Source organism: Phodopus roborovskii, unplaced genomic scaffold (genome assembly GCF_943737965.1).
Source record: "Phodopus roborovskii unplaced genomic scaffold, PHOROB, whole genome shotgun sequence".
NCBI classification, from domain to species: domain Eukaryota; kingdom Metazoa; phylum Chordata; class Mammalia; order Rodentia; family Cricetidae; genus Phodopus; species Phodopus roborovskii.
The window spans coordinates 1,125,634-1,151,210 of NW_026126598.1; the positions used below are offsets into that span (position 1 = coordinate 1,125,634).

The 25,577-nt window shown below is 54.4% G+C and overlaps 2 protein-coding genes across 23 annotated transcripts in view; one reads left to right on the top strand and one right to left on the bottom strand.

Moving 5' to 3' along the window:
* Positions 1-1,561: 1,561 nt before the first annotated feature.
* Rflna (refilin A) lies at positions 1,562-9,174 on the top strand. The gene is made up of 3 exons (XM_051204943.1): positions 1,562-1,890; positions 8,242-8,351; positions 8,785-9,174. The coding sequence occupies exons 1-3, from the start codon at positions 1,702-1,704 to the stop codon at positions 9,116-9,118; spliced, it is 633 nt and encodes a 210-aa protein (XP_051060900.1). The 5' UTR covers positions 1,562-1,701; the 3' UTR covers positions 9,119-9,174.
* A 5,223-nt stretch (positions 9,175-14,397) lies between these two features.
* The window catches only part of Ncor2 (nuclear receptor corepressor 2), a 160,327-nt gene continuing 149,147 nt past the window's right edge, over positions 14,398-25,577 (bottom strand). For 12 of the 22 annotated variants that reach the window (XM_051204928.1, XM_051204924.1, XM_051204926.1 and 9 more), the window contains 10 exons: positions 23,667-24,193; positions 22,648-22,800; positions 22,415-22,560; positions 21,990-22,183; positions 21,193-21,342; positions 20,550-20,695; positions 19,918-19,971; positions 16,953-17,180; positions 15,934-16,113; positions 14,398-15,527 (listed from right to left, as the gene is read on the bottom strand). In XM_051204928.1, coding sequence (XP_051060885.1) covers positions 15,346-15,527; positions 15,934-16,113; positions 16,953-17,180; positions 19,918-19,971; positions 20,550-20,695; positions 21,193-21,342; positions 21,990-22,183; positions 22,415-22,560; positions 22,648-22,800; positions 23,667-24,193 — 1,960 coding nt within the window. In that variant the 3' untranslated portion in view covers positions 14,398-15,345. The remainder of the gene's footprint in view (positions 15,528-15,933; positions 16,114-16,952; positions 17,181-19,917; positions 19,972-20,549; positions 20,696-21,192; positions 21,343-21,989; positions 22,184-22,414; positions 22,561-22,647; positions 22,801-23,666; positions 24,194-25,577) is intronic. The other 10 variants (XM_051204933.1, XM_051204932.1, XM_051204934.1 and 7 more) reach the window with 4 other exon arrangements.

Genomic DNA, 25,577 nt, shown 5'->3' on the forward strand with positions numbered 1-25,577 from the left:
CTTGTGGGTTCCATTCAGGCAGCCAAAGCCCCAAGTTCATTCCTAGCCGACATAGGTATGGGCTGTATGCTTTTCTTGTAACAGGGTTCAGCCTGCCACTCCACTGGGACAGCCTCTGGTGGCACCTTGCTCTCTCTGCCATAGGGCCTTGCACCCTGCTGTTCCCTCTACCTGGACGTCTGCTCAAGCGTCACCTCCTCTGAGAAGCCCTCCCTGATTGACTGGCACAACTGCCTCTGGTTATTTCTGCTGGTGGTACATTCCTTGAGCCTCAACCTGTATCACCTGGTATATTATTCCTGCCCTCCCCCACCCCACCTGCCCGTGGTTCTGAGGACAGGCCAGCCAGCTGCACCTGAGTCCAGACCTAGGCACACCTGCAGGCCAGAAGACTTGGCCCACCTACAGAGAAGGACAAAACTCCAGGGGTCACAGTGAAGCTGGGGTCTCTCCAGCCGATGTGGGGTAGGTAGATGGACTAGCAGAGGTCATTTGTCCCCTGAGCTGTATGCCATCCTGCCAAGTAATCCGAGGGTATCTGGGATCCTGTGTCCAGATGCAAGGCTGGAGGCAGGCGGTGGTGGGATGCCCTCTAGTCGCTGCCAGAAAAGCAGGCAGATTGGGAACTGTGTTCAGCTCCCGAGAGAGGTAAAGTGGGGCAGGGTGAGCAGAGTCTGGTCCCTGAATGAGACCTTTTTAGAGCAGTGGTTCTCAGCCTTTGGGGTCATGACCCTCTGGGGGGCTCAAAGGACCCTCTCACAGAGGTCACCTAAGACCATCAGAAAATACAGATATTTACATTAGGATTCAACAACAGTAGCAAAATTGCAGTTACGGAGTAGTGACGAAAGTAATTTTATGGTTGGGGTCACAACACAGCACAACACTGTATTAAAGGGTCATAGCATTAGGAAGGCTGAGAACCAGGTTTTCGAGAAACCCAACAGCAGCAGGTGTTAAGGGGCTTCTGGAAGTGCGCTCCCCCAGCCCTTGGGCAACTTCCTAACCATCTCCCAGCTTCCACTTTCTCCCGAAAAGGAAGATCAAAGCTAAGCAAGCATTCACAGGCAGACTTGGAGACTTAAACGCAGTGATGGGGAGAAGTGCCTGGAATGAAGGGATTGCTATCTGCACACCAGGTGTCCTTCTTTACCTGGGCCCAGGTGGACCCCGGAGGGCGGGCGTTGCTGCCCAGAGAAATTCACAGAGACTAAAGGAGGTGAGCACTCTGGTGGTCCCGGGGGCAGATCTTGACATTGGGTCCTCTGATCACTGTAAGTGCTCCCCCACCCCCACCCCGCAGGTTGCTGAAGGTACTTCTTGCTTTTCTTGGAGACTCAGGCCAGGTGAGGGACCCTGCAATGGCCCCGCTGGTGGCTCAGCGTTCTTGCTGAAGTGGCTGTGGACTCAAGTCAGCATTCAACACCTCCGGGGTGGGGAGGGGGGTGACTTTTGCAGGCTTGGGACCTTGCAGTCCTCACCCTTCCCTGGCCGGGTGGGTGGTCAGGGCGGGAGCAAGAGGCGCTGGAGGAGGAGGGCGGGGAGGGGGCGGCGCCTGGGAAAGGAGGCTCAGCTGGCGGCTGGAGGCGTTTGCATCAGGAGTGGGTCTCAGCTGGAGCCGCGGGCCAGAGCTTTCTCCCCTCCGGCCCAGTGGTGGCGGGGACCCGAGCTGCTGAGGCTCGCGCCTCACGCCCGCTAGTCATGGTGGGTCACCTGCATCTGCAGGCCATGGGGGACACGAGGGAGCAGAGCCGCGACGGCTTGCTGGACAGTCCTGACTCGGGACTGCCCCCGAGTCCCAGTCCTAGCCCTCCCTTCTATGCCCTGTCGCCGGGCACCCTGGACGCCCGTGCCACCACTGAACCCCCAGGACCCAATGAGGCACCAGCGGTAAGACGCGGGGACCTGGCAGTGGGAGGGCCATGCAAAAGCCAGCATGGTCTCCTCCCTCATGAGGCGGACATGGAGTTGCACCAGACTCACCAGGACCTGTAGGCTGGGAGTTTCGGGGTGGGTGTCAGTGGGCTAGAGTACAGAGTAATGTCTGGTGCCCCCAAAGTTTACATCTGCAAAGGGGCCTGTTGTAGCCATCTGTCCGTGGGTCTCATCCCTGCTGCTCCCTCCTGCCCTGTTGACCCATCCCCGGGCTGCTAAATGGAGACATTTTTGAAAACGCAGCTCGGCCTGAAAGAAAGCCTCCAGCGGCTTTGTCTTGTGGGTGTATTAAGTGGAACTGCCCTAGGAGCTGGGACTCTAGGGGCTGCTGGACCCGCTTTGCCTGGATTGCCCTGGTGATGGGGTAGAGGGAGCAACTTGAAGAAAGGGAGGTTGAACACAGCAGAGGTTACACATGAGCCTTGTGATGTGACCCTGTTATGTGGCTTGGTCTCCTCTGGGTGTGTTAAGGCCTTTCCCGCCAAGGTGTGCAGAGCGCAGGAAGCATTTGAGCCTCTTTAAGTAAGTTTGCCCCTCACCCCCGTGGCATTGACATAGTCCAGGGCACACACGGTAAGGGTGTCTAAACTTTTATTTAAATCTCCCCAAGTCAGGGAAGTTGGAAGCCTGTCTTGAATTTAACTTGCACCTCTCTTTGGGGAGGAGGAGGGTGGTTTGAAGACTTTAGGAGTAAAGGCCAAGTGAGCAATGCTGTTCTCAGGGAACCTTGGGGAAAGACAGGCCAGCACTCCTGCAGCTGTGGATCACCTGGTGTAGGCTGCATGGTGGGGAAGAAATCTCAGGACATATTCTGAGGGCCGTCATTAAGAAGGGCCCAGGAAGATGTTGCTCCAGTTCTGCATGACCCAGAACCCTCCTTCTGCAGGAGTTCTGAATGCTTTTCATGCCTTCCAGGCCAGCCATAGGCGCCAGTGAGAACAGCATGCAGGGCTCGCTGCTGCTGTTATTGTTTCCTTTCCTGGTTAAGTAGGTGCCGGCTATGGAGCTATACTTCCCTGGTTCTGTGACTTTGTATGGGCAGGAAAGCCTGGGGCCATTGGGGCCCAGGTAATGAAGGACACCTGGTGTGTGGCTGGCATTTCCCTCCTGCCAGGGATGGCTCTCTGCCAGTGAGTACTTGCTGGCCTCTGACCTCCATTTCCTGGAGGAAGTTGGGGCACAGAAATGGTTAGGAAGTTGCCCAAAGCTGCCCAGAATAGAACCAGGGAAGCTGGTTCCAGTGTGCATTTAAACCTGCCCTGGTTTTCACTGTGTAGCGAGTTAACGACCTTTTAAATTTTTAAACAGAAAAACAACATGTGTAGCTATGGGGTCCAGGTGCTGCTTTTAATAAAGTAGTGGCCATGGCAACCTTGCCTCAGGTTTGGGGCCCCAGCTGTGGCCCCGCCCATCTGCCCATCTACTCGTTACTACCCACCAGGATACCCACCTCCTTGAGTCCCATTTCTTCTACACTCTATGGTTTAATGGCCTCCCTGTTCCCCTGCTTGGGTAACTCCTAGGTCCAGGTGTCGGTAGGCTGACAACTGCCGATTGATTGATGTATTGTGTGGGATAAAAGGAGGCCATCCCACATCTTGGGGCCCTCGTTTCAACTGTGCAAGGAAGAGGCTATATGAAGGGGGTCACATGTCTCCCCCCCCACCAGAATCCGTGTCATTTCATAGAACTGCCATTCTAGTGGGGGCTACATTCACTTCCTTCGGTGTGTGACAGCGCCAGGGGTGATGGATGGGCAACCATTCAGAGGTGTGACTACGACAGGCAGGCGGGGAATGATGCCTCAGAAAACCAGGGCAAACCAGGGAGTGGATTTTACTCATATAGGGTTGAAGCGTGTCTCAGTCTAAAAGGGTGGCATGTGCCAGTGTCCTGTGGCAGAACCCAGAGGAGGAGGCTGGAAGCTAAGGCTTGTTTTGTTTTTTCCTCTCCAAGACAGGGTTTCTCTGTGTAGCTTTGGAGCCTGTCTTGGAACTAGCTCTAGACTAGGCTGGCCTCAAACTCACAGACGAGTGCCCCTGCCTCCCAATCGCTGGGATTAAAGGCAGTGTTACCAAAGCCTGCCTAGGTTTTTGTTTTAAAATAGGCTGTGTCTTTTATTTAAAACAGTACCATGAGCTCCCAGGATCCCCGGATTAGAACCCTCAATCAGGGATGTAAGTGAAAAGTTCCTGTGAGGAGTACAAAGTGACCTTTGTGTGTGCGTGTTAGGAGTGGCTGCTGCCCTCCCATGTGGCCCCTCAGCTATCAGGACATGGCTCTCAGCTCTGACAAGCAGTTTGGGCAACTGCTGCCTGCACCTTCCCCCCCATCAGGTTTTATTGCCCCCAAGGGACTGCAGATGGCTTTTGGGATCTGATTTGGGAGACCCTCTGGGTATTGAGTGTTTGTTTAGACCACCCCCCCCAACTGCCTTGTGGTCATGGGGAGGTCGGGGTCACTGTTGAATGACAGGTGACCGCCTCCCCAGTTTCTCCTGGTTGATTCACAAGAACATCTAGCTTCGGAAGTACAGGGCTGAGTGTGCTTCTGATGTCACGGTGGATTATTCAGAGGGGCTGGCTTCCTCCTCCCAGGTGGGTACAGATCTGGGCTCTGGTCTAAGGAGAGTGGGGAGGGCATGATGTGGGTGCCACTACTTTGTGGCTTGGCTGTCACACTTAGGGCCTCTGCCTTTTCATTTCTATGAAGGCTACTATGAGAGATGGGGCAGCTGGTGTCTGGAGTCAGGAAGCATGGATGGATGAGGATGCTAGGTGGATGGACAAATTAACAGGTGGATAGAATGGACAATAAATTGATAGGCAAAGAGGACAGGGCTCAACAGACCCATGGCCTAGGTGCAGTGTAAGGGAGGGAGCATGCAGGCTGGGTAAAGTCTGTTTGCAGAGAGATCTGCCAGGGCCTCCGTCCAGCCTGGTCTGATTCACTTCCGGTGGACTGCCAGCCGTCTCCACAGTCCAGCCCCCAAGGTTGGGGCACCTGCTGTGAAGAGCCTAACCTGGAGCATTGGTGTGACAAGCAGACAGGCCATATCCTGACAGGTGTCTAGGGAGCCTACAAACAGCCACCTTCCCCGGGGGAAGCATCACAGATGGGACTGGTTAAGATGGCTTAGATTATGGTTTAGATTATGGAGGTTGCACTACCAGAATCAAGTAAAATCCATTCCTGGCTTCCGGTAGTAATCCATTGGGCCGGGGGTTGTAGAGCTTCCTGTAGCTGTTTTGCCCCAAATAAACAGAGACACTATATTAATTATGAAACTGTTGGCCAGTGACTAGGGCTTCTTACTGGCTAGGTCTGTCTTAATTATTAACCCATTTCTGTTAATCTAAGTATTTCCATGTGGTCTTATTTTGCCAGAGGAGGGTCTGGACCTATAACTCCTTTGGTAGCTCACATGGTGACTGTTGTGGTGGGGCCTGTCTCCCTATCTTTCCCAGAATTCTTCTTGTCTCCTAGTCCCAGCTATACTCTTGCCTTATTGGCCAAACAGTGTTTTATTCACTAACCAATAAGAGAAATATAGATACAGAAGGACACCCCCCATCAGTCCAGTGTCAATCTGCGGCTTCTTGTGGCAAGCTCTGGCTTTTGGGGGGAACCCTTAGCCAGGGTGCTCTGTGGCACCCTAGCTTGAGATGCAGTACAATGTCTGTCCATCTTCACCCTGTTTCTAAGGACACTAGTCATCCAGTTAGTGCCCACCTTAGCTCAGGGCCACCTCATACCTCTAGAGAGCCCATGCTGGCCAGAGGTTCCACTGATGGGGGATTTGGGACTTGACTATCCGTGTGGGGACAGTCAGCATCACCTGTCTTGCTGGTTTGCAGTGGGGATCCATCTCGGGAACCTCTCCTAATTGCACTGCTCTGGTGGCCATTTCCCACGTATCATCAGGCTATCTGCAGCCTGCATTGGGCCCTTGAGGCTTCAGAGCCCCTTGGGGGTCTCTTGGACTTCTCCTGAGCAGGTGGCATTTTCTCTTTAGTCTTACATAGCTGCCTAGCATGGCATACTGGAGAGAGAACAAGTCTGCCCCACCCCACCCCCATTAATAGCCTCCTGCAGGGAGGCCAGGGACTTAGGCTGCTATGGCTTCTCTTTGCTTCATTCCCTCCTGGGACAAGAGGTTAAGAGTCAACCCAAGCCCAGAACAGGAGCTTCCTCTGGTCACAGGCATATTTAACATGTAGCTAATGACAATTAGAGCTTGAGGGTGAGACAGGAGGATTGCTGGGAGTTCCAGGCCTGGGCTCTAGAGTGAGACTTCATTCAGAACAAAGCAGAAGCTGCTGAGGGAGTCATGCAGTCTCTCTGTGTGTGGTGGCGGTGGCACTCATGGAGGTCCTGGCTGTTTGCTTCCTCCAGTAGCAGCCACTGGGGCCGTTCCTTTCCTTCACTGATAGGTGTTTATTGGTCTAGTGATTTCCATGGGCTATGGCACTATTTTGGCCCCTTGGCTGTACCCCGTGTCTTGTTCAGATAGGCCTGAACAGCGTCAGGTGGGGCAGTCTCTGGGTTGCACCGTGATCTCTGCCACAGTACGTTATCAATCCCTGTGACTTTGGGTTTTCCCAGGGTGCCGAGTCCCATGTCACCACACGTCCAGCTGGCAAAGTTTACCATTACTGGGCAGGGTGTTCAGTGGCCCCATTATTCTCAGAACCTCAGCCCTGATACCTACCCTACCCCTCTCTGCCCAGTAGTTAGCCAGATGTCCTGGCCTGCCCATGACTCTCAGCACTCAGGAAAGGGCAAGGCTGAGGGTGGGGGGTTAGTCAGAAGGTGGTATGGGAGGTGACCTCTGCCCTGAGGCTTTTCTCCCCCTCGGTCCTTGTGTCCCAGAGCTGCAAGGGGACACTAAAACCCCAGGGAACTGGCCACCCTCAGCCCTATATGGAGTTGGTACAATTCAGGTCATAGACATATACCAAAGCTGGAGATCTCAATATTTTCCTTATGTTTATGTGTGTCACACACATGTTGAGTGCCCACAGAGACCAGAAGGGGGAACTAGTCCCCTGGAATTGGAGTTAAGTGTTTGGGAGCCACCCTGTGGATGCCTGGAATGGAATCTGGGTCCTCTCCAAAAGCATTATCTTAACCACTGAGCCATCCTACAGCACCCTGGATAATCTCTTTAGAAGAACAGAGCCCTTGATCTCTGGATGGCTGGCCACCTTTCTGGGACTTTGTGTGCTCTGGGGGCCCACCCAGCAAGGCAGATGCTGTGAAGATCCCAGTCCATGTAGACCCTGGGTCTATACCCCATCTTCTGGGGGCAGCATTGTCTTCCACCCAAAACCGTTGGGCTTTCCCCCGAGAGGTCTGCAGGCCAGCTGGGTCCACAGGCTGTAAAGGGAGACATTCTTAAAGCTAGGGCTCTGACTGCAAAAATTTCTCCTGGTGGGTGGCTAGTGGCTGCCACCCCCTTCCCTGGGTGTCTAGCCCTAGAGTCCTTGGATATGATGTGTTCAGCTGCCCTGTCCCCAGTGGACATCTGGACTCTGCTCTCTCTGTTCCTGCAGGGGGCACTCCCTGTTTCTTTGAGTGGGGGTCCTTGGAGAACTGTACCTCTCTGCCTCCCTCCATTTGAATTGGGCTCTGTTTGACTAGCAAAGTCCCAGGGGACACCTGACTGAAATGGGCTGCAGCAGGGTTGGCCAAGGCCTAGGGTGTCTTAAGACTGTGCACCTGAGGTTGTCCTTGAACTCCCAACTTGCTGACACCACTTTCTGAGTGTGGGGTTTCAGGCGAGCACCTATTTATGGGGTTCTGGGGGTGGAACACAAGGCCTCATGCATGCTAGGCAAACACTCTAACGGCCGCTCTAGTGCCCCAGTCCCTGAGCTGTTTTTTTCATTTAGGGGCAATGGGCTGGGGAATTAGGTCCAGTGATGGCAGGCTTACTCGATTTTGCAATGGTCTGTACCTAATAATACGCACTTGCCTTTCTGAACTGATGCTTGCTTTGGCCTAGTGCTGTGCCCAGGGCATGGCAGCTACTCAGCAAACTTACCTTGTGTACCTGGGGGAACATGGAGCTGCAAACAGCCTCTCTGGTATTATTTCCCTAAACACCTCACCTGGGAGCTTTGTGACAAGGGTCAGTGCCCAATATCACTCAATCCTGGGGTTCCCTGGGTACTGGGGGGGGGGTGGAGACAGTCATACCCCATCCTCATGGGGCCATGCAGACAGGAATGTCTATTTAACCTCCCTGTTCACAGTACTGGGCGAGTGTTAAAAACTGTGACCCTCCCCCATGTCTCCACATAGGCTATTTCCCTCTTCCAAAGTCCCCCAGCCCTGGAGATGAGGCCCCGTCTGCTGCCTGTGTTCTTCGGGGAGAGCATCAAGGTGGATCCAGAACCTGCACATGAAATCCGGTGAGCGGGCCAAGAGCAAGGTCTAAGGGAGGATCCTGCCAAGCGGTGTGAAGGGGTCCCCTTAACTGTAGGGAGAGCACCAGGCCTGGCTATGGGGGCGGAGCAGCAAGCCTCCTCTGGAGGACACCCCTCCCCCACTTTCTTGGTGTCAGACACTCTGGACGTGGCATTGATGTCACTGACTGGTCCCTCTGAATGGGGGAGTCACCTACCAGGAGGGGCTGTGGGAACTTTCATAGGACACCACAGTTCTCCCATGTGACCTTTGCCACAGTTAGGCCCTGAATACTCCAATAACATAGATTCCTTGCTGCTTGCAAAAGTCTCCCAGCTGGGATTTTGACCCTTCACAGTCGAGAAGGGGGTTCTGTGAAAGGTTGGCTACTGAGGGTAGAGACAACTCACCCCCTTCATTACTTGCTGTCTTTCTCAGCTGCAACTCTGAGGTCACCTACACCTCAGAGAGGTACTTCCGAGACAAGATCTTCTATGCTCCAGTGCCCACAGTCACAGCCTACAGCGAGACCATAGTGGCAGCACCCAACTGTACATGGCGCAGCTACCGCAGCCAGCTGACCCTGGAGCCTCGCCCACGTGCCTTGCGGTTCGGGAGCACAGCAATCATCTTCCCCAAGCTGGCCCGCAGCTCCTACCGCACCACACTGCACTGTAGCCTCGGCCAGCCACGCCATTGGTTCTCCTCGAGCCTGCAGCTGCAACGGTGCGGGGACCCTGTGTTCGGTTCCCACGGCCCCGATGTAGTCTGAGGAGCCCAGGTTTGGTGGCAGAGGAGGAGCTGAGTGTGGGAGAAGTCCCAGAAAGATGGACAGGGGCCCAGGAGACAGAACCCTGGGGCCTGGACAAATGAGCATGAGGCTGCTTCTGGAAGCCTGTCCCCACCACAGGCTGGCTGTGCCTGAGCTCCCGCCTGGAGGATTTGGGGAATGCATCTTTCATTACTTTTTATAGCTACCAGGCTGTATGGCTTCAAGAGCGGGGCTAAGCATGTCCTGGTGTGCCCTTAAGGCAGGGACAACCCAATGGACCCAGGACACAGGGAACCCAGCCTCAGTAGTGGCCTGGCTCCCAACCTCATTATCACAGGGTCGCTTCCAAAACAGGCATTCAACGTGCTCACCCCAGCCTGAACCCCAGCTGCTGAGGGCTGAGCTAGCGAAGGCTGTGGCCTCAGGCTGCCCAAAACAGGTCCTCTGCTGTGCAGGGCCCAGCCCCTCAAGGCAGTCCCAAGTGTCCCCACAAGAGGCTTTTTGGCAGGTGCCCAGGGAGGCTTCAGAGGCAGCGATGGGACATGGCCATCACCTGCCCACAGCTGACTCCAGATTTGAGCTTCCGAGTCCTGCTGTAGACTAGAGAAACTGTGGCAGCTTCTTTTGGCTTCCTGTTCTCACCCAGGATGAGCCTAACAGTGACACCTCAGTTCCTGAGCACCCAGGTTCTCTCTTGCTATGGTGTGAAGGAGAGTGTGAAGGAGAGTCATTGGAAGGAGAGTGTGAAGGAGAGTCATTGCTTTAACTCTTACCAAAACCTGGTGCTGTCCCATGGTCCCCCAGGCTAAAATGACTCACCCACAAGTCTTAGAGATGGCCTCATGTTCAGTAGCTGGAAACCTGCCTGCTGCCCCCATGGTGGACCAGGGGAGGATGGTGGACCAGGGGAGGAAAGGGACACCTTTTGTGGGACAAATAGAAATCAAATGACTGGTAGATTCCCATCTATCTATATAGCTTATCAGAGGTGCCTACTGGTTGAACAATTTTAAAAACTGGCAGATTATCTTAAATAAAAACATATACACACAGCCAGGATCCACCCACCTTCAGTTTCTGAGGTGCCCTGGGGTGGGAGAGGGGAATCCTGGTTTTCCTGGTTCACTTTTCCTCCTACCTAGCATTACTCTGGGGGACGCCAGCTCCCCTGCTCCTGGAGAACACTCTCCATGTGTGCAAGCCTCTGGCCCCAAAACCCTCCTCCACAGGAATGGCTTGACTGTAGATAGGTCCTGAACGTCCCTACATAGACTGGGCTGGCCTTGAGTGCACAGAGACCCACTTGCTGGGGGACCTCCTCCAGACACCCCACTTCCTCTCTGAGGAGGAATAAAGAACCTTGGTCTCGAGCCTGTTCTATAGCTGCTGGGAACTTTTCTTCTCATTTTGTTAATTTATCCTCTTATCACAGTGCCCCCACAAGGTGCAGAGGGTATGGGGGGGGGGAAGTGCCCAGGAAAGGTGTGGGCTGGGGACTCAAGAGGTTCTGATGGAGGTCACAGCTCCCTGGAGAATAACAAGTGAGTGTGGCCATCCTGGCTTCATCTGGCATGGCCTCAGATCCCTGGGCCAGCTGCCAAGGATGAGAGACTTGTGTCCTCCCAGACGAGCCCTGAGTGGCTTTCTCATCTCACCTTATCTTGTCCACAGCCGAGACAGAGCATTGCCACAGGGCAGTGCCACTGTCATCACACCTGTTCTACAGATGAGTAGGGTGGCAGAGACACCTCCAAGCTCCAGTGGCTGCTTAAGGGCCTTTCATCACAACTCTTGCCCTTGAGTCTCGCTGACCTGACTTGTAGAGCGTTCCATCCCAAGCGTGGCCCAGTCCTCCCTCATCACCGTTGTAAACTAGCCATGCAAGGCCTTTCTCACCAACTCCTGGTCTCCACCTGACTTTCCAAGCGTCTCTGGCTAGGCCTCACCTCCTCACACGGGCTGTGTCCCCCACAGCCTCGCCTCTCTTGTGCAGGATGTTACCTCTACAAAGTCCTACTGACTGCTCTGGTCTGTGTGGTTTCCGAGTCAAGCCCAGGGGACCAGGCAGGACATGTTCACCCCATGGGCAGAACTCTCCTTGGGGAAGGGGTCACATCATATCTGGCTTGATGCAGGAATAGCGAGCTCTCTCTGTATTAAGAGACTCAGGAGCAAACGTGGGGTTCCTAGAGAAGAGTGTACCCCAGCTGGTCTTCAGTGTCTAAAATACCTTCCTGGGAGACAAGGATGAGAAATCACACGGAGTGAAGACATGCTCCTCACAGATCAGAGCCAAAGAGACTCACAGAGGGTACACAGATGCCACAGGCTCTGTGCCTGTTTACCTCTTTGCCTGGCCCTCAAAAATAGACAAGGGAGAGTCATGGCTTCATGTCTGACAGACATGGGGTTGGGCTCAGACCAGCTCTACTCTGGTGACAGCCAAGGGACACCATACTTTGAGCTGGTGTGGCAAAGCTACCTGTCCAGGTGGGGTGGCCATGTCCAGGGTGAGGCCACATAGCGCCACCTGGCCGCTGGCTTTGGTACTGCAGTCTGGGCACAGGCTGAGTCCTGCCCAGGCCCCAGTGCTCAGACCCAGCATGATAGTTCCTAGGTTTCTGCTCATGTCTGTACCTGGAGTTTACAGGATGAACTTGAGACAACTTGAAGCCCCTGGAGGATGCAAATACCTCTCCCCACTCCAGCTTAGACATCCCCGGTGGATGGCACTGGGTGCCTGGGGTCAGCAATGCCCACCTCCTGTGACCCACACCCTTTCCAAACACTTGAGCCTTGCTAGCCAGATCTCTGCCGAGGGCAGATGTGGCAGAGATGGCTGCTTTGGATCCCCAGGCTGCTCCCTGCTATGAAACCTCTTTCCTTTAGCCAGACCCACTCACCTGGCAGCAGAGCCAAGGCAGGTTCCTTTTGGAGACTTGGGACTGTCTGTCATAGCATCCTTGGCTGCCCAGGTTCGGAGCTGAGGATCAGGGGCAGGCTGACACCTTGGCTCGTGTGTGGTACAAGGCAGGGCTGAGCTCATGGCTCCGTCAGAAGGTGCGTAAATTCACTTTTGAGTGGGTGGCCTCTGGCGACTGTACTCCAGCCAGCACCACCCCCAGGTTGTGGCATGAAAGGGAACTTCAAGGCACCCAAACCGGCCACTTGCATGGGTAGACCAAGTGAGTTCAGCCAAGTCAGTGATGGGAAGCTAAAAGCAAAGAAGGCCTTCTCCCTTGAGTTAATTAGGCAGTCGGCACCAACCAGAGGCCTAACATCCTTTCCCTGTACTCAGGAAGTCCCCCAACCTCCAGCACCCAGGTGCCCAAAGGGTCTCTCTCTGATGCCCTTGCAAACCAACCCTCAAACCAGCTCTGGAGACAGGTGCTGCAGGACAGGTTGGGGGACAGTAGGCTCTGCTGTGGGAAGGAACGGTTATGGTTGGTTATAGTGTCACTCTGTCACAAACTGAGTGAGTAGAGAACCTCACCTGCAGAACTGTCCTGATGGCTTTGATGTGGGAAGGCCCATTGGTGGTGGGCGGCACCACTGTCAGGAGGAGGGTTCTCTCTCTTGCTCCTCAACTTGCTTTGCTCAGAGTGGCTTTACCCTGCTGACTCCCTGGCTGCCGGGAGAACTAGGGTCATGCAATAAGGACCATCGGCTCTCCGGAAACCTTCCAGGCTCCCAGATGCCAGACTGGGACGACAGAGGCACTATGCCTTGTGAACTCAGTGATGAAGGGTCGTCAGCCCCTACCCCAAGGGGCAATTCCAAATGTTGAGACATTCAAGCTCAAGGGCCGAAAACTAAGCTATACTTAGTTCTCAGCACTGTGGCTGGGTTTGGTTGTTGATGCTATTTTACAGTTAAAGGGCTGGAGAGATGGTTCAGTGGTTAAGAGCACTGGCAGTTCTTACAGCGGACCCAGGATTCAGTTCCCAGGACCCATACTGGTGGCTCACAACTGTCTGTAACTCCAATCTGATCTTTCCAGGTACCAGGTGTGCATGGGACACACAGGTGTAAATACAGATCAAACATCAATACACATAAAAAAATAATAAAAGCATTTTTTCAAAAAGCTTATTCTTAAATTCTGAGGCAGAGAGAGAGAGGAAGTGCATGTGTGTGAATGCACAGTGGTTCTCAACCTGTTGGGGGTGTTGAACAACCCGTTCACAGAGGTCACATATCAGATGATCCTGCATGTCAGATATTTCCATTACAATTCATAGCAGTAGCCAAAAAAAAAAAAAAAAAAAAAAAAAGAGGCAACAAAAATAATTTTATGGGGGGGGGGTCACCACAACAGGAGGAACTGAATTAAAGGGTCAAAGCATTAGGAAGGTTGAGAACCACTGTTCTAGAAGACTGACTAAAACAGGCACCAAGGTGGCAGTGTGGCTCTTTTGAGGTTTTGTTTTTTTTGCAGACAGGTTTCTCTGTATTGCTTTGCTTTGGAGCCTGTCCTGAAGTGCTGGGATTAAAGGTATGCGCCACCACAGCCTGGCCTCTTTTGAGTTTTTCATAGCAAACCCAAAGAGGTAGGTTTAGTCATTTGGTCAAGCCAAAGAATACTCACTACTCACGCATTGAACAGGAACAAGTACGATAGTTCTTCTTAGCAAGAAACAAGAGTCAGCCAGTACACCCTCATTCCAGGCGTGACTGACACACACCCTCCCCGCAGTGTAACTGCCGGACATTTAAACTCATAAGAATACTTCACGGGCAAGGCTCCCGATGCCTACTACAAGGCAGTAATCTTCACCATGTAAATGATGCACACTGTCACTGTGAGATTACCTGCCACCTTCATCACAAGCATGCATGCTATATTCCCTATCACAGGTGTGAAAGTCTAACACTCACCACAAGTGTGAACACCCCACAACCTCATCATAGGCTCAACTATGCAACCACCTTCCATGCGGTGCAAATACCCTGGATCTTCACCATAGGTGTGAACACTCCATGCTCTGACTCCAGGCATAAATACCCCACACAGCATGGTGTGAACACCCCTGTACAATGACCACGGGTGTATATACCCAATGGACTCCCCATACGTGTGAACAACATCTCTAGGATACAAGTACCTGGTGGCTTCCCCATAGTCGCAAACACTGAATGCCCTCTGATTTGACTCTACTGGGAGGGGTCATCGTTCACTGCTGGGTGTACCATCCCCTTGACTGTTGAGGCTTTCAGCTATGGTCCTTCCGTCCTGGTTGCTTGCTGCCCAGTGAGAAGCTGAGTGGAAGCTTTGTCACTTGAGTATAATTTGCTTTTTTAATTGGAACAACATGTGTAAATGACAGAATGCCACCGTGCACAGATGGCGGCCACAGAATATGCATCAAGTCCATTCTGCCCAAGGAAGGGAGGAGGAAGGGTGCAGGGCTGTGTGCCGGCGCCCCTGTCCCCCAGTTCTGCATATGGTGGGGTCACCACCTTGGCCGGCACACGCCTCTGGAACGTAAGCAGAGACCAAAGCACAGCAGCAGTAACACTGGGGAGTCCTTCCTTGTGTGAAATGTCTGAATTAACTCATTGAAGGTATCAAAAATATACCCTGTAAGCCAACACCATTTACACCTGCCTTCCCTCCCATCGCCACAGCGATGGCTAGGAACGGTCCAGTTCTGACAAACATCCGTGCCCCAAGCCTCGCCTGGACCCTTGTGCACCCACCTGGTCTGATGGGCTCCCAGTCTTGTGGGCTGGGCGGCCTTTGGGGACTGCGATGACAGCATTGGGGCAGGATAAGCTGGGAACGTCTGTCCAGAGCGCAAGCGGGCTGGGGGCAGAGGGAGGGGCAGGGCCACAAGCTCAGCGTAGACTTTGGTTCCAAATGCGTTAAGGGGCGAGGCAGTGGCATGGAGGTGCCTGGTCATCCTGTGTTGGGTCTCCGCTGCCCCAGATGCACACGTGCAACCGACACATCATCGTTGTACCCCCTCCGGGCCCGCTGTCCTCCCCTCCTGTCCACTCCCCTCTCGAGCACCAGGTAAACATCCCCTGAGTAAGGTCACTGCGCAGGGCCAGCCCAGGGCGGGAGTCTTAGTTAAGGCTTTAGACAGGCAGGATGCCAGCTCTGGATGGACAGATGGGTGGACGGACGGATGGACGCGCAGGCAGACTCAGGGGCTTCTTCCTCAGTGGGGAGAGTCGGCAGCTGCCTGCTCCATGCCCTGGCACTGCACCCCTCCAATGTGGAGTCACTCGCTGTCTGAGAGTGTCTCATACTGTGAACACAGCAGTGGCTTGGGCTCCTCGTCCCAGGCGTGGTGGGGACCGGCCAGGGGCCCACTGCCCGCGGCGAGGCCGGGTGGAGGTGGTGAGGCCATGACACCTGCCTGTAGCCGCATAATCAAAGGGTTGTAGGGGAACGGTGTGGACCCTGTGGGGAAGATGGAAGAGCGCTGCAGAGGGCTCCGCAGGCAGCGTAAGCACCCCAGGACCCTGCCTACCACACTAGAAGCTAGAGCCTGGGCCTCCTGGGGCAGCAGCATCCAACTTCCCGTCTCTGTAGCTTTCTCAAGACTGGTCCTCTCCCTGGCTTCGCGGCACAGCCTTGCCACCTTCTGCTTGCACCGCGGTACTCTTTCCATCTCTCCCTCTGTCCTGCCTTCTGCTTCCCCATCAAAACCCTGCAGTGCCTGACAGGCATAAAAGGGTGCCGGGCTCCCCTGCGTGACTGGCCACTGTGGCCAGCTGATCTGTTGCTTCCTGTACCCTTCCTTGGTAGGTGGGGATCAGGGACCACCTCCCTCACCTGGGTCGCCTCTACCCTGGCCGACACCCACCTGCAGATGAGGGTCGGTCCTCCCACACACGGTTCGTGAGTGGTGTTCGGCGATTGCAGTCCCCTTCTGAGTGTACTGAGGAGACCGAAGGTGGCCGGTCTCCGGACCCCAGGCCTGGGGCTGGGGACTTGGCTTTTCGGCTGCTGGGTCTGCCAGAAACCTTGGCTTTCCCACCACCACCTGCAGGGAACAAAGCAAAAAGGCGTTGAGTTAGATGGTGTTGACGGCAAGACACCCACACCAGCACTGAGGGGGGGGCAGTGGGGGGCGTGACTTGCTTTGGGGAGCCACCTGCCTTCTAGGGCTCCACGACAGAAAACTAGCGTGAGAAACCCTGAGCCAGGAGACTACAAATCCAGCAGATGGCCATCCCCTGGCATGGAGAGAGAGGAACATCTCTATGAGGGAGGTTGATGATTATCCTTCTAGGTGCTGCCACCAGGACTGTACCCCCCCCTCCCCCAGTGAGAAGCATCAGATCTTGGCTAAACAACAGATAAGGCCCAAGATGGCCCTGGGCTGTGCTAGACCTGAAGGCCTCTACTTAAAGGTCCAGACCCCAGGACTGGCCTGACCCTAGAAGGGGACAGTGGAGTACCTCTCTCTGATTGTGGCCCTGCTTGGGAAGGGCAAATACTACAGGCTCTGGCAAAGTGGGAGCTCACCGAGCGCTGCCTGACCCTTGAGGGGTCATGCTCACACTACACTCCTCCCAGAAGCCCTGGCCACACATGGTGGGCCTGGCCACTGCCATCCCTGTCCACGCAGCGGGGTGGGGGTGTGGGGGGTGCGGGATGTGGGTAGCAATGTGAGCATAGGAGAAGCAACGTTCTGGGGACGAGGGGACGCCCTCCACAACATGGGACATCAGACCAGCTTTGGATTAGCAAACTAGATGTCAAACACGCACAAAAATAAGGTCACAAGCTCACAAGCTCGAGGGGGGAGGTGAGAGGATTAACAACACCAGGGTGGGGAGGGACACAGCCGGGCGGGCGGGCGGGGGCAGGCCTGCAGACCTGGCGAGGTGAGTGCGTGGTCATTCCGTCCATCAGCAGTGGTTATGGGCATAGCGGCAGCGGGCAGACTGGCACTGGCATTCAGAGGGTTAAAAGCATTGGCGCCGAGCGGCGGGGGCTCTTCCCACTGATCATATTTACCCATGAGTGCCTTTCTAATAATGGCCTCTAGCCCCATGTTGGTGCTGGCGTGTTCTTGCACCGCCTGGCTTCTACAGGTCATAAGGCCTGGGAGAGAGACAGACAGACGGACACACGGGGGCCGGGGCCGGGGAGCCAGAGGGTAGCAAGAGAGAAAGAGGGAGGAGAGAGAGAGACACAGTGAGCACACATCTGCAGAGCATTGTCCTCCCTCCCGCCCACCTCTCTGCAGGGCGCTGAAGCGGGTTCCTCACCATCCCTGCAGCTCTGGGCTGGTCCAGGGAGGGGGGTCTGGGGCAGCTACAGGACCTCCAGCCCCATTTGTACCTGTCCTCAGGAAGTCAGAAGTCCTCTCTGTACCCCAATCACAGCTGAGGCTGTTTACTTAATTCTGACTACAAGCGGGTGGCATAAGAGCAGGCTGTCTGTGCCACCGAGTCAAGCCAGAGCTAGGTGCTGGGGGCGGGGATAGGGGGTGGGGGTGTAAAAATCCAGCCATGGTCTTCTGATGGGTGGATTCTAGGAAGGCATGTGGGGACCAGAGGACCCCTGCTGTCCCCTATTTCTTAAGGGGTTTAAGGGACACCTCAGTGTGCCTGATCACCCAAGCTGGGCTTGCCTCCCCTGCCCCATCTCTCCCCATAGGAACCAGAGGAGAAAGGTACAGAGCTGGGCATGAGGGGTGGGGGGGGTCACAGCCATGCAGTTATGTGCGTGCGAGGACAGGGCAGCGCTAGACAGGTGTAGGGCCACTCCAGCCCTGGCTGGCCCGACCCCAAGGACAGAGTGGTCAAATCAACAAACTGGCCTCAAGAGATTCCTGTCATCTCCACTGAGCCTTTGAAAATCCTCACTATTTGGGTTCTCCCCACCTCCCCACCGTTGCCCAACTGGGCCGTAGGACTTTATGGAAATGCCAGGCTGGGTAGACATCTTTCCAGTTGCTTCAGGTTGCTTCCAGAATCTCTTTTTGAGGCCAGAGCCTGATTAGCTGGCCCGGAACCCCAGCCACTCAGGAGGACAGCAGGCTCACGGCCAGCCTAATCTACAGTGAGTTTAGTGCGATCAATGCTAACCCTGCACAACAAAGTGAGAAGGAGCAAGAGAGCCGGATTGTTGCTCAGGGGCAGGACACTGGCTTGGTGAGAACGAGGTCCTTGCTTCTCTCCCAAGTACCAAGAGAATCTCTCCAAATCCCGACAAACAGAAATAACAACCAACAACCACCGAACCAGATCAAACCGACCTCACCCCACACCAAACCACCACCAAAAAAAAAAAAAAAAAAAAAAAACAAAAACAAAAAACACAAACAACAACAAAACCTCATCTGCAGGGTTCCCAGCCTACGCCACAGGGCATTCTGTGGTACCCTGTGAACCTCCAGACTGCCCGAGCCTTGTGAAACCACATGGCCCCACATGCTGGCAAAGTCCCTGGTTTGTAAACTAGCCAGGCTCCTGAATTGGAGGGACAGTCGTTTTCACAACCCCATTCTGGGACGACTGCTAGCAGCTCAGGCTTGTTTCTTTCCTTCCCTTGGGGTTCAGGTAAGCTGGGGGCCAGGGTCTCTCACAGCACCCAGTTAGCTTCCCTCAGGACTAAGCCAAAGCCACCAAGAAAAAGCTGAACTTCCAACAAAGGTGAACACACACACACACACACACACACACACACACACACACACACACACACACACACTCCTTCATGTCCAGAAGAAGGTGGAGGGGGACAGAGGGGGGCCTCCTGCCTCCTAAGGGGCACTGCTTCGGGGCCTTGTCCCCAGGGTATTGAGCTCATGACTTGGCACTGGGCACAGGCATGACTTTCCCTATTCATCTCCAGCAGGGGATTAGTGTCACAGGCCAGAACTGGAAACATGTCTTTGAGAACTAAAACTTAAGGGAAATTCATGAGTAGGTACACATGTGCATGTGTATATATATGAGTCAACTAAGTTAGGCTTTAACACAAATCACTGCACTACTCCATGAGTTTCTATATATACATACACCTGGATGTCTAGCACCTACATCAAGATTTAGAGCATTCTAGAAATATTCATTTCCAACCACATTACTGCCTTGATCAGTTTCTTTCCACCTGAGGCTCAGCAAAGCCTCTGGTATGTTTCTGGGCTTGTGACGTTCCCCACCAGAACCCCCCCCCCCCCAGTTCCTGTAGCCCTCAGGAAATGTCCCCAAGGGTGCATTTCCAAGGCTCCACACGCTCATGAGGAAAGTCAGCAACCCTCCCCTGTCCCCACAGACACCCCTGTGCCTCAGTCTCAGTTCAGGTGTCTTCAAGCCCATTTGCCCCCCCCCCCACAGGGACAATGTAATTATAGCCATGGAGATCTTGGCCAGGAGTCTGGAGCTCCTCCAATCCCCAAGACACTCTAAATCCCAAGCACCATCCAGAAAGCCTACAATTTCTGCCACAAACGGCATGTGAGTTTGACACCCATCTCCATGTTTTATACCCTCATTTGATTTAGGAGAAAGGCTGAAGCTCCCTGATGGAATCCCCAGATGGAGACTTAGAGATGCCTGTGTGTACCCCAAGCCAAATCCAGCTGGTTCACACATGGTGACAGTCCCCACTGACATGTACCTGACCCCCACTCAAGGGACCCTGATCTCAAACCTCAGAAACTCCTCAGGTGGGGAGGACTCTAGGCAGTGGAGGCTGGCTGGCCTTCTGAGATACTCTGGGTCCACTGAGGTTGGGAGGAGGGGCCGAACTTGAACTGGCTAAGACTCCTTGTCCCCAAGTCAGCAGTTTGGGGAAGACAACTTGATATGCAGACACGCAGGAGGGTTACCTGCTCCAGTGATGGCGGGCATGTTGAAGATCTCCGTCCCAGGCTGGCCAATATCTAGAGCAGGGTGACAAGGTAGGTAAGGCCTGAGCTCACATGTCCTAGGAGATCTGCACCGTTATCTGTCCCCTGTACAGTCTGAGTTGAATGTCTGGGCACAACTAGGGACCTGATCCTCCAGGCTTACTCTGGCAGTTGGTCACCAAACTAGGCCTGTGCTACCTGTAAGAGCTACTACAGTCTAGCTCCAGAAGGGAACCACCTTGCTCATCTGTCCAAGCCACCCAGGAGGGAACTACTGGTTGAAGGGGACAGTGTAAAGGCCTTAATTGTCACTTCTCCAGTGTATTCTCCTAAGCATCCATGTGACTCTGAGCTAAGTACAAGCATTTTTGAAATCAGCCATGGTGAAAGGCACCATGTCTGTAGCATGAACCTGGAGGAATGGGCTGTGTTTCCTGGAGTCCGGCTGTTTGTATAGGTTTTACTGAGTGCCTACTATGTACAGAGTTATTATTGTAGCACCATATGCTGAGCTAGTTAGTACCCACTGGCAGAATGTCAGGCTCCTCCAGGGCGGGATTTAGAGTATTAGTTCCCTCCCACTGCCAGCCCCAGCCCTGGCTTCCTCTTACTGTATTCTGGCTCATTCCGGTTGTGGGTGTTGAGTTTCTTATTGATCTCCTGTTTCTTAGACTTCACCATGGCAGAGTTGCTCTCAGTCAACTTACTGAAGAAGGCTGGCGGCTGGGTGGTGTTGCCTGGAGACTTGGAGCCCATTCTGCAGAAAGCATGAGACATGCAGGGTCAGCAGGCTGGGTACTGCATTTGCAAGCCTTTCAAGAGGAAGCTCACCCCTTGGATCACAGTGAGGTGCTCGAGACCAACCATTTCCCATCCCAGGACTGCTGGAGTCTGTACTTAGCCTTGGCTTGGGGTTAGCTTGTGAGCCTTCCAGGTGCACTATGAGTTGCCCCAATATGAGCAGCCTCTTAGAGCTACATTTGACACAAGAAGCCCCAAGAACACACACTCGCCTGAGGCTAGAGGCCTGTTCCACCGTGTCCTCATCCACCCCTCTCCTGTTTGCTCCAGCTTATTCCTAAATCCCCAGCAAGTGACTGAACAGGGCATGGATCAGGCTGAGATTCCAGACGGGACAAGGGTGCTGCTACTGGAGCCCCATCAAAGTTTATCACCTGTGGAGCTGGACGTGGCTAAGAGCCACCATGCTAGGGGGCTGAGGCCACCTCTGAGCAGGGTTCATGCCATGGGTACCTGGGCTCCCCTTGTTCCCCGTCCCGATACAGCAGTGGGTATGCAGCGCTCCGAGGGTGTCCTGGCTCAGTCATTCCCTCAGGTGGGGACACAGGTTCAATGCCATCCTCGCTGTTGCCCAGGACTGATGTTTTGCTGGGTTCTGGGGACCTAATGGAGATAGCATCTCAGCTGAGGGTAGAGTTCTTCCTCACAAAGGGGACACCCCACTGCCCACAGCAGGGCTCCCGTAAACAGCACAGCCCTGCATGATTCCCTGTGAATGGCCAGACAGTGGCACCTGAGGTATAGAGACCCCAGCAGGCTATTGAGATTGGGCCATGGTTGGAGCTCTTTGAAATAATGCAACATTTAGGAGCTTTTGTTTATTTTTGAGTCAGGGCAGTCTTGGTGTGCTGTGCAGGCTGGCCTGAAGCTCACAGACCTCAGCTTCCCCAGAGCCCCCTCACCTGTGCGTACAGGTGTGGGCCACCATGCCAGGCTGCCTAGGGGGTTGTGACCTGTGTTGTGAACCCAGCTGAGATAAGAATGTGTGTACATGATATGGGATGGTAACTCACTTCTCTATGCCTCCGTTTTCCCATGTGCTAAATTGGAGTGTTGCATTTGACCCCTGGCTAAGTTGGTATATAGAGGGTACTCATCTGACACCCTACTTGGTGCTGGTTCTGGGACCTCAGTGAGCTCTTGCTCCCCACAGCATCAGTTTCTGGTCCACGCAACACCCTGCTGAGCTCATCGCCCCCACACCATTGCCCCTCAGTAAGCATCTGATGCTGAAGTGACTAAATCCTCACCTCTTGCCCCCTTCACTGTGCGGGGATCCCCGGGCTGGGGTGCCATGATCAGGGGGTGGGAGGTAGAGGTCGGTAGGTGGGCGGCGGAGATCCAGGACAGGGCAGCTGGCTCCAGGGAAGGAGTAGAGAGGGGCAGGAAGGGGACCGCTGAGCTGTTGTGGGTGGTGGCGTGTGTAGTCCTGTGTGATGACCTCCTGTGGAGAGGGGACAGCAGTTCAGGGACCCATCCTGCCAGAACCTCCCAAACCTTCTGAGTAGGGTAGGGCAGAACCCTGACCTGGCTCTTGGTCTCCTGGGTAAGCATCCTAATGTGGACCTTATGGTGGTGGTGCCAAAGGACTGTGTATGGCGGCCACCACATGTTAACACCTGCCTGACTCTGGGATGTCACCCCCATACCCACTTGCTCTCCCAGAGGTACTTACACTGATGTGCTGAGCCAGGGTGACCACCCTCTGGTGACCTTTGATGCCTGGGGCGGTCTGGAGGAGTGGGCTAGATGAGGGTTGGCTCTCGGGCAATGGCCGCAGATGTGGGAGGTGGGCGGCCTCCCCACTGAGCTTCATGGGGCCTGAGGACACAGCAGAGCTGTCAGGTGCTGGGGACAGCTTGGAGCTGTGCCTCAGGTCCCCCACCTGCTACTTTCCCAGGGTGTCACCTGGCTGCTTGTGTCGCAGCTCCCCTTCCAAGTGGTTCTTCTCCAGCTCTTCTAGCGGCTTGGAGAGCCCCTTGTCATGGGTCAGGCTGGGTGAGCTCACGGGGCTGATGGGTTCCACCCCATCGGGGCTGTAGCCAGCTCCACTGTGGTACCCTGTAACAAGTGGGCTGCAGTCAGTATGTGGTGTGGGCTTGGGCGGAGATGCTCGCTGCCTCCCAGCCATTCCTCCGCACTGGCTGGGTCCCACGATAGAAGACAATAAAATCAGCCCAGGGGTAGCCGGCCAGTGAGAAGGAATGGTGAATGATGGGAGATCAGGCCGTATGCTAGGACACAGACATACCCAAAGGACTGTGGGAGTCTGGGTTGGGCAGTGGGAGCTAGGATGAGGGAAATAGACTGGCGGTGCTGGGGAAATGGGAGGGAGAGCTCATGTGAGCCGGTGTTAGGTGGTGTGGGGTGAGGGCTGACTGGATCAATGTGGGGTCCTTTGCCTTGGCCCAGCCTCACTACCCCTGACCCAACATAGAGAAGTTCCATTCTCTCTGGGCTGTATGCTGCCACGGAAAGGAGAGATAGACACCCAGGCTTCTGGGTAGCCTTCTCTCTTTTCTCTTCCAGCTCGCTCCCTGTCTTAACTTCCTCCACAAAGGGTGGCTGGCTACACAGTCACTTGGTAGCCCCGCATCCCCACTCCCCCATACGAAGGTGTAGGCAGTGGCAGGAGATGAGAGGTGCAGTCGAGTCCAAACCACAGATCCATTCATTAAAGGAAAAAAAGGCGAAAAAAATCCAAAAAGGAAAAAAAAAAAAAAAAAAAAAAACAACTCATGATGAAAGGGCGTGCAAATGATGGTGCGCCTGTGTGGGTTGGAGTCACCACAGCGTGCGAACTGACGAGGATGAGCTCAAAACAAAATGCCAAAACCAACCAAAAAAGGGGAAAAATTAAAAGCAAAGATCTGAAAATATCTTTAGGCCACAGATGGGGTGGGCAGGTGGCAGGCCGGATGTCTTACCGTCGCCAGGGGAGTCGTTGGCCAGCGAACCTCCTTCTCGCGGCCCCCTTTCGTGAGCAATTTGACGCGTGATTATTGCGTCTATGAACGTGGCCGCTGTCAGGGTGGTCTTACCCAGAGAACGGAGTTCCAATTCCTGGATGGAAAAGGGTTTACTTTGAGTCTTTTCTCGGTGCAGATCTGAGGAGGCAGGCGCCGGCGGGTCCGGACTGGCATGGTGGGGTGCAAGGCTCTTTGCTGGGGTGCGGGCGATGGCTGTGTGGCTGGAGCTGGGGGGTGCTAGGGATCGGGGCTCAGAGCTCTTGCTGGGTGAGGAGGCAGGTTCCCGGGCTGGGGGCTTGGCGAGGAAGGCATGGCCAGTGTCCACACGGGGCCGCTCAGGTCGGGTAACCCGGGAGGTTTCCTTGGGTAACAGGACAGGCTCCATGAGGGTAGGATAGACCCCTTCAAGGGTGCCACCAAGTGGGCAGTGGGTGGCAGGTGGGAATGTGGCAGCTGGGCGGACAGGCGAAGAGGTGGAGGTGGACCTGGAAGGGAAGATAAAGGTTCAGACAGTGCCGGCTGGCGAATGACTACCTCACCCTCTTGGAGTCTCTGCCTGTGACTAATGGATGCTCGCATTCCTTGAGACTCCCAGAATAAGCCTGGGAGAGGCTGGCCCCATTCAGTCTCTCATGCCCAAAGCTTCTCTCTGAGTCCCTACCAGGCGCCAAGCACCATCCTGACCCTGAGAACACAGCACCAATTAAGGCAAGGGTGCCAGTGCTTCTGAGAAGACAACAACCCATACAGGAAAAGACAGACTATTCTTTCCTGAGGGCAGCTACTGTCACATGGCCAGATGCAACTGAGGTGAGCAGAGGGCAGGAAGCCCAAGCAGGGGCAACGGAGGCACTCCTAGAAGTTGGCACCAATGCTGAGCCTCTCAATAGCAAAGAGTACACGAGTCAGGAAGCATGGGACTGACTCCAGGCAGAAGTCCACAGCCTGCACCAGCTCCAATGCAATGGGCAGTGCTAGCCCTGCAGCCACCCATCCATTAAGCTCACCGTCCCATTTTTTCAAATTGATACTCCCAGGCCTTACATACTAGTTACCACCAACTGACTCATGTACCCACCCCATCATTCACCACCTGTCAGTCTATCAGTCCGTCCGTCCATCCTACACATTTAGCTACCCTTTCACCCACCCATCATATCCATGCACCCATCCCCACCCACCTTTATATATTTCAATTCATCCATCCATTATCCACCTACCTGCTCACACATACACCATCCAGTTATCCATCATCCACCAACCACTCATCTACTCGTTCCTCTGTGTGTCTGCCTATCTGTCCATCCATCCATCTACTCATCTATCTACCCACCTACTCATCTACCTACCCATTTACCAATTCGTCCATCCATGCATTTATCCATTCATCTACCCATCCATTCACTTACCACCCATTCATTTGCCTTCCCTCCAACCCATTCAGTCATCCACCTGACCCAGCTGTCTGCCTGCTTTCACACATATCCATCCATCCATCCACCCATCCATCCATACATGCATCCATCAGTCCATCTATCCATCTCCATCCACCCCATCCACTTAGCTGTCAATCTTGCTTTCTATCCACCCACATACCTGTCTATCCAAAGCATCCTCTATCCACTTACTACCACCTGCCCAGTTACCTGTGCATCTCGTCTACCCACTGCATACCCTTCTCTGAGCCATCCTCCACCTGCCTAAACATCACCTATCTGCCCACTCCTCTTTCCTAACATTCTCGCCAATACATTCATCCACCCACCTACCAAAACCTCCGTCTGTTTAATTCTCTGCCCATCCACACAATCCCCTCCCACTCAGCACATCCATCTGTGTACCCTCCCCCCAGGCTTGTTCCCCCCGGTG

What these genes read in the sequence shown, in the direction of transcription:
- Rflna (XM_051204943.1), top strand. Translation starts at nt 1,702, where the DNA reads ATGGTGGGTCACCTGCATCTGCAGGCCATGGGGGACACGAGGGAGCAG. An exon ending in GACCCAATGAGGCACCAGCG is followed by an intron (nt 1,891 to 8,241) that starts GTAAGACGCGGG and finishes GTCTCCACATAG; the next exon opens with GCTATTTCCCTCTTCCAAAG. An exon ending in GAACCTGCACATGAAATCCG is followed by an intron (nt 8,352 to 8,784) that starts GTGAGCGGGCCA and finishes TGTCTTTCTCAG; the next exon opens with CTGCAACTCTGAGGTCACCT.